This window comes from Colobus angolensis, unplaced genomic scaffold (genome assembly GCF_000951035.1).
Source record: "Colobus angolensis palliatus isolate OR3802 unplaced genomic scaffold, Cang.pa_1.0 Scaffold61, whole genome shotgun sequence".
In the NCBI taxonomy this organism is placed as follows: domain Eukaryota; kingdom Metazoa; phylum Chordata; class Mammalia; order Primates; family Cercopithecidae; genus Colobus; species Colobus angolensis.
Window position 1 is genome coordinate 714,953 of NW_012119710.1, and position 10,015 is coordinate 724,967.

The 10,015-nt window shown below is 41.8% G+C and overlaps 1 protein-coding gene across 2 annotated transcripts in view; it reads left to right on the forward strand.

The window, feature by feature from the left end:
* Nucleotides 1-493: 493 nt before the first annotated feature.
* The window catches only part of HSD17B12 (hydroxysteroid (17-beta) dehydrogenase 12), a 178,970-nt gene continuing 169,448 nt past the window's right edge, over nucleotides 494-10,015 (forward strand). For both annotated transcript variants that reach the window (XM_011963265.1, XM_011963266.1), the window contains exon 1: nucleotides 494-921. In XM_011963265.1, coding sequence (XP_011818655.1) covers nucleotides 762-921 — 160 coding nt within the window. In that variant the 5' untranslated portion in view covers nucleotides 494-761. The remainder of the gene's footprint in view (nucleotides 922-10,015) is intronic.

Below are 10,015 nucleotides of genomic sequence, written 5' to 3' on the forward strand. Positions count from 1 at the left end.
TTCTTTTTTTGTTTTGTTTTGTTTTGAGATGGCGTGTCACTCTTTCTCTCAGGCTGGAGTGCAGTGGCGCGATCTCGGCTCACTGCAACCTCCGCCTCCCGGGTTCAAGAGATCCTCCCACCTCACCCTCCCAAGTAGCTGGGATTACAGGCGCGCGCCACCACGCCCGGCTAATTTTTGTATTTTTAGTAGAGACGGGGTTCGATGTTGGCCAGGCTGGTCTCGAACTCCTAAGCTCAAGCGATTCGCCCGCCTCGGCCTCCCAAAGTGCTGAGATTACACGTGTTAGCCACCGCGCCCTGCCCACAAGCCCACTTCTTACTACAATCTTTCCATTCACTAGCGGCTTTTCTGATCCCATTTCCTCTTCCAACCTGAGCTCAAACCAGCCTGGATCTGACTGGCCAATCCGAGCGCATTCTTCCCCAGTCGCGAGTACGGCTGCAGCCAATGAGAGACCGGGGTGCCTCGGTGGGGTGAGACAGGGCGCTAGCTGGCGGAACCCTGGGGGGCGTGCTGACGGGGGCGTGTGGGCGGGGCAGTGGAACTAGAGTCAGCCAATTGCTGACGCACTACGCGCAGAGGGAAAGACAGATCACCAATAGCGACACGGATATGGTCCCGCGGGCGGGGTTTAGGCCCAAAGTGATGTCGGAGCGGCGCCTATTAGTGTCATCCTCACTGTCACGGCCGGCGCCCCCTCCTGGATTCATTCACTCGCTTTTTTCATTCACGAAGGTAGTGAGGCCTAGTGGAAAGCCATGGAGAGCGCTCTGCCAGCCGCCGGTTTCCTGTACTGGGTGGGCGCGGGCACCGTGGCCTACTTAGCCCTGCGCATTTCGTACTCGCTCTTCACGGCCCTCCGGGTCTGGGGAGTGGGGAATGAGGCGGGGGTCGGCCCGGGGCTCGGAGAATGGGCAGGTGAGTCGGATGCAGCGCCGCGTCTTCGCTCCTGCGGCGGCAGGGACCAGGCCTGGCCCGTGATGACCAGTTCCGGGCTCTGCTCCTGGCCTTCCCCTCCCTAGCTCTCTTCTTTCTCAGGCTCCTGCGTCCCTCGGGCCCCTCCTGGCTCCCTTGGCTGTCTTCTGCTTGCTTAGACTACTTGCAGAGTTTTAAAGTACGAAATACACTGCTCGCTCAATCCTGGGAATCTAAAGCGCAGCTTGGGGTGTGCAGGAGAAAACTGCCTTAAGCTCCTGGGGCTTGTGTCCTTTAAGCCATTCCGGGTTCATGGAGCCAGCCAGTCGCCCTGCTGCCTCCTCAGTTACACGCTGTCCTCCTTGGTTCGCCCCTTGTAAGTGTTTTCAAAATAAAGTTTTTCGCTTGGTTTGAGTATTGGCCCTGTGCTAAGGATGCAGAACATTCTGTTAACATGTTTAGGCTGAGGATGGAAGACGGGGTGTAGGGACACAGAATTTCAGAAGGCATTTTGCACGGCGGAATCGTACCTCCCCAGTTACGATTAAGATAGTAATCGTATCAGGATTTGGCCTGTTTCATACAATTTACAAAGCCCCTTTAAAAGGAATTCTCGCTAAACTGTTCTGGAGTCCTAACGAGTAGCAGGAACTATTGCTTCTATAAAATGATAACTCATCATGTTAAAATCAGACTTTTTTTTTTTTTTTTTGGCACAAGGACGTTTATGGGAAAGAGTATACCCATAAAGACTGAACTAAACACTTGGAACTTGTAGTCGGAGGATTTTTAAAATGGAGGACGAAGGTCAGACTGAGGAAATAGGGAAAATTATCTGCAGGGAAGTTTTATTCCCCCCCCCTTCTTTTTCTTTTTCATCCTATTTTGTTTCCTTCTTTGCTTTATTTCTGTCTCTTTTGGCCTTTTTTCCCTTTAAACCAAGTGATTACTTGTGATATGCTTGTGGTCGTTCCCTGAGATGATTATTTATTTTGATGTTTTATGATCGAATGTGCACTTCCTAAGCATTTTATTGAATTTTGGGGCAGTTAGGCATTGCCTGCAGACTGGCCTCAGGTAAGATACACTAATAATGTTACTCCATGTTCTTTGTTTATTCAGAAACATTTAAACAACTTAGTAAGAAAGACATATGTTAACCTTTTGGGTTTATGTTAACATTAAGAGAAAACATCTTAGCAGTGGATATGTATGTGAAATCTTTGCACGATGTGGAGCAACATTATAATAGTGTTTCACAATCACCTGTTTCTCTGAGAAAGAAAGTGAAGTGTTCAGCTGGGTGCGCTCACACCTGTAATCCCAGCATTTTGGGAGGTCGAGGCGAGTGGATCACGAGGTCAGGAGTTTGAGACCAGCCTGGTCAACATGGTGAAAACCTGTCTCTACTAAAAACACAAAAATTAGCCCGGCGTGGTGGTGCGCGCCTGTTGTCCCAGCTACTCAGGAGGCTGAGGCAGGAGACTCCCTTGAACCTGGGAGGTGGAGGTTGCAGCGAGCTGAGATTGCACCACTGCATTCCAGCCTGAGAGATACAGCAAGTCTCCACCTCAAAAAAAACGAAAGTGAAGTTTTCAACTTGGTGATAATTAAGATTATGATTTCCCAATTGACTTGCCCACATTCTTCATTGTCCGTTTTGGGAAATCTGTTTGAGGACTTTTGCTGTAGTTACACAAGACAGTTATGCCTTAGGGAATTTTGTCAAGATAAAATTTGTAATTGGTAAGCTATGCCAGGTCCCATGCTTGTTTTCTTTTGTTTTTCTTTTTTTTTTTTTTTTTTTTGAGACGGGTCTCGCTTTGTCACCCAGGCTGGAGGGCAGTGGTGTGGTGGTGTGATCATAGCCAACTGCAGCCTCGAACTCTTGGGTTCAAGTGATCCTCCCACATCAGCCTCCTGAGTAGCCGGGACTATAGGTGTATATCACCACACGAGCTAATTTTTTTTGGTTTTTAGTAGAGACAAGGCCTTACTATGTTTCAGAGGCTGGTCTTGAACACTTGAGATCAAGTGATCCTCCTGCTTCAGCTTCCCAAAGTGCTGGGATTATAGGTGTAAGCCACCATGCCTGGACTTTTTTTTTTTTTTTCTCTGTTTAAAATTGATCATATTGGTTGATTATTCAAATAAGTCCAAGTCATCTACATATGAGTCTATAGTAAAAGGCAAGTGATGTAACATCAGAAGTAACATGTGTGTTGAAAAGATTTGGCCCCAGAGGAAGGATAATTGATAACTTAAGGGAAGTATTTGTATAAGATTTAGATATGAAATTTGAACTGGAACACTGGAACAGCAGAGGATCATAGTATCATAATTGAAGTGAAATGCTGACAGGTTCTATTTACCCTGGGTTGTTGGAATTTTTTTTTTTTTTAAGTGCTTAAGCAGAAGAAGTGATCTTGAAAGAAAATACTTCCTTTATCTTCAAATTCTGGGACTCTTCAAAAACAAAATTAAGAGCAGCTCATCTTAAACAGGTTCTTCATGTGAGTTGGAGGGGTGAACTGAAATAATTTGAAAAACAAACTAGCAGAGATGACACTTGAATAATTAGAGTTGTGATTAAAAATATTGTTCTACCAAAGTTATGATTTTAGAATTGTTGTATATAAATAGTACTAGTAAGTTTTTTCCCTACAAAATTACTATCTTAATCTCGAGTCTCTGTTCTTATGCAGCCTTTGACTCTACTTTCTAGCACTAATATTTAATATTTTCCTCTTTATAACCACTTATATATTTTAAGTATTTTATATTAGCATATGTTGAATTGATAGCATATTTTTATTCTTGTTATTCTTAGTCTCTTCATATGAGTATCTTCATGTGAGTATGTTTGATCTGTCTGCCTCAGATTTTAGGATCTGAGGAGCAGAAAGCGTGGATTCTCACTTTGTCTTTTCTCACACATTGGCTCTTCTAAACTTAAGAACAAAAAACTTTGAAAAAACTTGAAATACATGTATGCTTCACAATCAGTAAAAATATTCTAGGTAACGGGTTCCTTAGTGTTGTTAGACTTTGAAGACTGTCCATTATTTGGCCCAGACTCTAATTTATCTCCATCTCCTGGTCAAGAGCTGGGCCATCCCTTTTTCCTAGTTCTCGCTAGTAGCATTCCCACTCAGGTGAATCCCCTGTGTTTCCTACACCCCTAGCAGGTGGGTTTAGCCAATTTAGTAGGTAAGGCTTCTTTGTCTGTCATTGTTACCTGAATACTTCCTGTATTTCTTAGGAGAACAAAAGGAGATCCTGTGAATGTGGAGTTTCAGTTGTTTGAAGGTCAGTGTAGCAAGTAATCAAAAGGAGATTGATAACAAAGGTGGTCAGTTTGTATTAAATAAAGGAAAGAACAGTCACTGCTATAGAGCAATAAAAAATGTAATCTGTAAAACGTGGTTTGAGCATACATACATTTTGCATGTATTTGAGTAGTTTCCATTACTGGAGTTCATCTCAAATGATTGCTATTGAAGTAAAGTGGAGATGACAGATGCAAAGGCAAGGTAAGTAGACTTCCAATGTCAAGATATTTTATAACTTTAAACATAAGACAGCACTCTGAGCACTTATTTTTAGTTTTTAATGAAGAGGATATTGTTCCACGCAGTGACGAGTAAAGGATCCACTAATCAGTTAGTGAGTTAGATTTTTTAAAACAACTTTAGTGAGATATAATTAATATACCATACAGTTTGCCCATTTAAAGTGTACATTTCAAGGTTTTTATGCCCACAGGGTTGTGCAACCATCATCAAATCCAATTTCAGAACATTTTCATCTTCCTTAAAAGAAACGCTGTACCCATTAGACCCCTCACTCCCTGACCCCCACCCGCTCCAGCCCTAGTCAACCACCAGTCTGCTTTCTGCCTATGTAGATTTGCCTGTTCTGGATATTTCATATAAATGGAATCATACAATAGGCATTTTTTTTTGGTGAGTGGCTTCTTTGATTTTTGCATAATGTTTTCAAGTTTCATCTATGAAATCTGTACTTCATTTTGTTTGTATTGCTGAATAATATTCTGTTTTGTGGAGTAAGGTTAGATTTCACAAAAAGTCTTCAACCCTTTGTTTTGCCCTCTGGATATTTACATTAGCAAATCCCTAAGATGTTGTAGCTTCTGGTTGCTGATGGAACTCATTGGGCTTTGTAGTATTCCAAGGTTCTCCTAATTCAGTAGATAGTGAGGACTTAAAAATGGCAGGAATGGTGTGGTTCTCCTCTGGAAAAACCATTCATGAAAACATGCTTTGCTTAGCCATGCTCGAGAATCAAAGAATTCTCAAAATCACAGGTGTAATCACAATTTCTGTTTTCACATTGGTTAACTGCACAGGGTTAACCTCAAATGACTGAGAATACTTGTGTAACTAGAGCTTATTAATAGTAGGTGTCTTTCTTTAACAAGAGTTTGTGATATCACATAATTTGAAGAATTATATATGAAATGTTAGTTAAATTGACAACCCAGAAGAATGATTAGTAACTATCATTTATTGAATGGGGGTTTGAAATGTGCCAGGAACTTGAGATTATTTTTAACCTCTTTGAGCTGTGCTCCATTTTCCCTAGTGGACAGAGGAAGAATCGGGGGTTAAGTAAATTGCTTTCATTGTCTATGATTTCATAGCTATTAAATTGCCGAGTCAGGATTTGAAACCAAGTCATCCGTTCTGCAACATTCATACACCGTACGTTGGTGATGGGCCTACAGACTGGATGCATACTCGGGAGTAGATTTCTTTATGCCTACAAACTTTATTAAAAGCTTTTTGATTGGCCGGGCGGAGTGGCTCATGCCTGTAATGCCAGCACTTTGGGAGGCTGAGGCGGGGTGGATCACAAGGTCAGGAGATAGAGACCATCCTGCCTAACACGGTGTACAAGCAAACAAACAAAAAATTAGGACGTGGTGGCAGGCGCCTGTAGTCCCAGCTACTCGGGAGGCCGAGGCAGGAGAATGGTGTGAACCGGGAAGGTGGACTTTTCAACCGAGATCGTGCCACTGCACTCCAGCCTGGGTGACAGAGCGAGACTCCGTCTCAAAAAAACAAATAAACAAAAAAACCAAAAACCAAACCAAAACAAAAAAATCTTTTTGATTGAAGACACACTTTCAATTTTTAACATTTAAATTTTTGTTTTATTTTTAAGAACAATCTCAGACAAAAAGCAGGCGCAATTTCAAATTTGCACATTCTTGATTTTTCGGGAAGGATTGCAAAATAGGTGGCACATTTTAGGATCAAGTAGCTTGGGATTTTCTTCAGATTTGCAACCATGAATCTTGTTGTGGTATGAGAAAATACTGGAAAGTTACTAAGGTACTTAATAAAGCAAAGGGTTTGACAGTCATCAGAATGGCAGGATTTGACTTTGAATGCTATTTTCTGTTTATCGCTCTGGCATTCTTGAATGGATTTAGTGACTCCCTGGAGGAGCTTGGTAAAGGTCATATGCTTGCTGTTGACATTCTAGTACTAGAATATAGATACCTGTTCTTACTGGTGAGCGGATGTTGATCACAGTAGTCATTACCTGGGTTATATTTTTCGCAGAGGCAGGGAAGGTGAGGCAAGGCAGAGAAACAAACTTAGTCATAAATGTTTTTGAATATTTGTTCATTCTGCCCTTTGGCTCCCAAAAGGGAGTACATGTGCTTAAATGGAGCAAGTTCTGCAGATTAGAGTTAGCAGGGTAACTTTCAAGTACTAGTGCTGGAGTCTACATAAGAGGAAACAGATGCAACTGAAGGATTGGACCTAAAAGCAAACCTTTATCTGATTTGGAGGAAAAACCAAAGAGGGAGCTTTCCTGGGATTACAGATCCTGAGTCTACACTCCCTGAATATCTTCTTCCCTCACTGCCTTCCCCACCAGCCCCCATTGCTCCACCCTGTTTTGTTTGTTTGTTTTGGGTTTTTTTTCTGTTCTTTCTTTTTGTGCAACACTAACTTTCCTGTTTAGAGGTCAAACCTGAACTTGGAGACCCAAACCTGGACTTGAATTCTAGCTTCCCTATAGATTTCATAGGCTTATTGTGAAGTGTAAATGAGCATACTTATTCTCTGTAAAACAGATAGTACATAAGTGCTTGATAACTTGTTATTAATAGTATTATTAGCGTTAGTAACATTGTGCTCTGATTACCTCAGCTAATTTCCAGGATAAGGTTTAGTAAGAAAGAGTTGATACCTGGGTGACGACATTGTCAGATAACTGAGATTACCATTGCTACTTGCAACTGAGAGTGTTGAGCTTTCAAACTAATTTTTTGTTGTTGTTGTTGGTTTTGGTTGGTTGAATTGAAGATAATTTATATCTTTCAGTTTCAAAAAAATTTGTCAGAAGACTTAGATAACAAGATTTATAATTTTAGAATGCATGGATAAATGGATTTGAATAGATCAGTTTCAGTGCATTAAAAGCTATTTGTAGAGAAGGATAAGTTAAATGTATATTTTTAAAATAGTGCATCCTTTATTTCATTTCCCTTCTTGTCACTCTTAGCAAAACAGCATGTAGAAATTCATATGCATGTCATCTGGGATGGATTGAGATTAAGGTTAGGGAGGCAGGGTGAACAAAGCCCTCACTGGGCTTGGAGGAGAGTATGATGTAACGCTATTCATTTGCCCATTTCTCCACCACAAATACTGTTGAGTGCCAACTATAGACCTTATAATAGTCCAATGGGATGGCAAACAGTAATCAAATGAATAAATTGTGCTACAGTAAGTGGTGAGAACAGGATGTACTTGGTCCTGTGAGAATCTGTGAGGGAAAGTTCTAGAGCTGCCCTGGGGAAGCGATGCCTCAGCTGAGATCTGATGGGTGAGTGTAAGTGAGCCAGCTGGAGTGACAGGAAGGGCAGAGGGAAGAATGTTCTTGGCAGAAGGAAGAGCAGTTGCTAAATTCCTAGGGCACGAAAGGGCTGGGCCCTCATGAAACGAGGGCTGAGTGACGAGCCAGGAAAGGTCAGACATGAGTGCCATGGAACTGGAAAGACAGGAAGCGCAACGAGCAGGGCCTTCAGCCTTTATCCTGGAGCAGTGGAAAGCAGTTGAGGTGATTTTAAGCAGAAGGGTAACACTGTTGAGTTTGCAGCTGTAAGCAGAATTTCTTGTTTCTGTGACTTCCCTAAAGTTATTGCAGGCCCTCTTTGAGAAAACATTGTTACACAGATATAGATCAGTGTAGGTATTTAGATAACCTCAGTTAAAACTGTCTTTTTAAAAATGTCAGTTGGCTGGGTGCAGTGGCTCATGCCTATAATTCCAACACTTTGGGAGGCCCAGGTGGGCAGATCACTTGAGGTCAGGAGTTTCAGACCAGCCTGGCCAACATGACGAAACCACATCTCTACTAAAAATACAAAAATTAGCCAAGTGTGGAGGTGTACGCCTGTAGTCCCTGCTACTCAGGAGGCTGAGGCACCAGAATAGCTTGAATCCAGGAGGTGGAGGTTGCAGTGAGCTGAGAGTGCACCACTGCACTCCAGCGTGGGCAACAGAGCAACACTCTGTCTCAAAAAAAAAAAAAAAAAAAGTGAATATACAATAACATGAGAATTTATGCTTTTTGTAAGGGATGCCACTTTTGTGCACTTCTTAGTTATCGTCTCTCAGAGACCATTTCTCTCTGGGGGAAAGGTCTGATCGCTGTGGTATGGGAAGTTCTTCTCTTACAGGGACTACTGAGTGATGGGGTTGTTGAAACCCTGAAACTAGGTTATTGCTTTGTCATGGTAACTCCATAGTACCATGGTGTGGTAGTTGAGAAGCTTGCCACAAATCTGTATCAGAAAGAATGCTTTGTTTTATTTGTTGATGTTTGTCTAGTGAAACAATGCATTCGCCCTATCTCTACCTGGCAATTCCAGGAAAACTATCCAGTTTCTGGAAAGTTATCTTTGCCACCATTTCGTGAAGTTATTTCCATTTAAATAACCTAGTCATTGTGGAAGAGAGGAAGGGCTAGACAGTTTAAGAACTTGAACAATTGGTGCCTCTCAAGAGTATTACATTGGGAAACAGTATAGCTAACAAACAGATTGGCTTTGGAGTCAGCGGGTGAGCTGTGCCATTACTAAGCTGGTTGATCTTAGGCAAAAATAGTTAACCTCTGAGCATAACTTCTTTCATTTTTTTAGGGGGATGATACTTTTCAGGATTATTATGATAAATGAGATGTAAATGAGGTTCTAGTATAGTCCTTACTGTATTTTTATGGATATTAAGTAACATATATTTAAGAGCATCATTTGTTTGTATGGATTACTCTTATTGGATGAAAAGGGATGGTTGAAACTAAGAAGTAATTGTAGTTCACTCAGCAGGCATACAGTTGAAAATCTAAAATTATGAACAAATCAATTAGGAGGTGACTAGTGTTACTGCAGAAGAATTCCTTGCTTGGTGAAAAGATTTACTAAGCAGTTCCTTTACATAGAGATCCCCTTAGTGAGTGAATCTAACATAGGAAGGACTTTTAAAAATTTGGTTATGTACAACTTTTCAATTACATTTGTAAAACCTTAGAGTTATCTTTAAGTCTTCACCACATACAGCCTTTTAGGAAATCTCATTGACTCTGAACTTCAAAATATCCAGAATCCAGTGAGTTCTAAGCCACCACAGACTCTTGTCCTTCTAATGACAAGTTTCCTATCTCTCTGCTTCCACCTTGGCTCTCCTGCAGTTGATTCTCACACAGCAGCCAGAGTGATCCTTGACAAGCTTTGGTCAGATTATGTGATACTCTGCCTAGACCTCTCTAGTGGCTTCTCATCCACTCAGATTAAAACTCATTATTTGTCTCTTGGCTTTGAACAAAGCTTTATTTTATTTTATATTTATGTTTATTTTTATTTTTTGAAGCTGAGTCCTGCTGTGTCGCCCAGGCTGGAGGGCTGTGGTGCGATCTCCGCTCACTGCAGCCTCCGCCTCTCAGGTTCAAGCGATTCTCCTGCCTCAGCGCCCCCAAGTAGCTGGGACTACAGGCGAGTGCCACCACACCCTGATACTTTTTTGGTACTTTTTATTAGAGATGGGGTTTCACCATG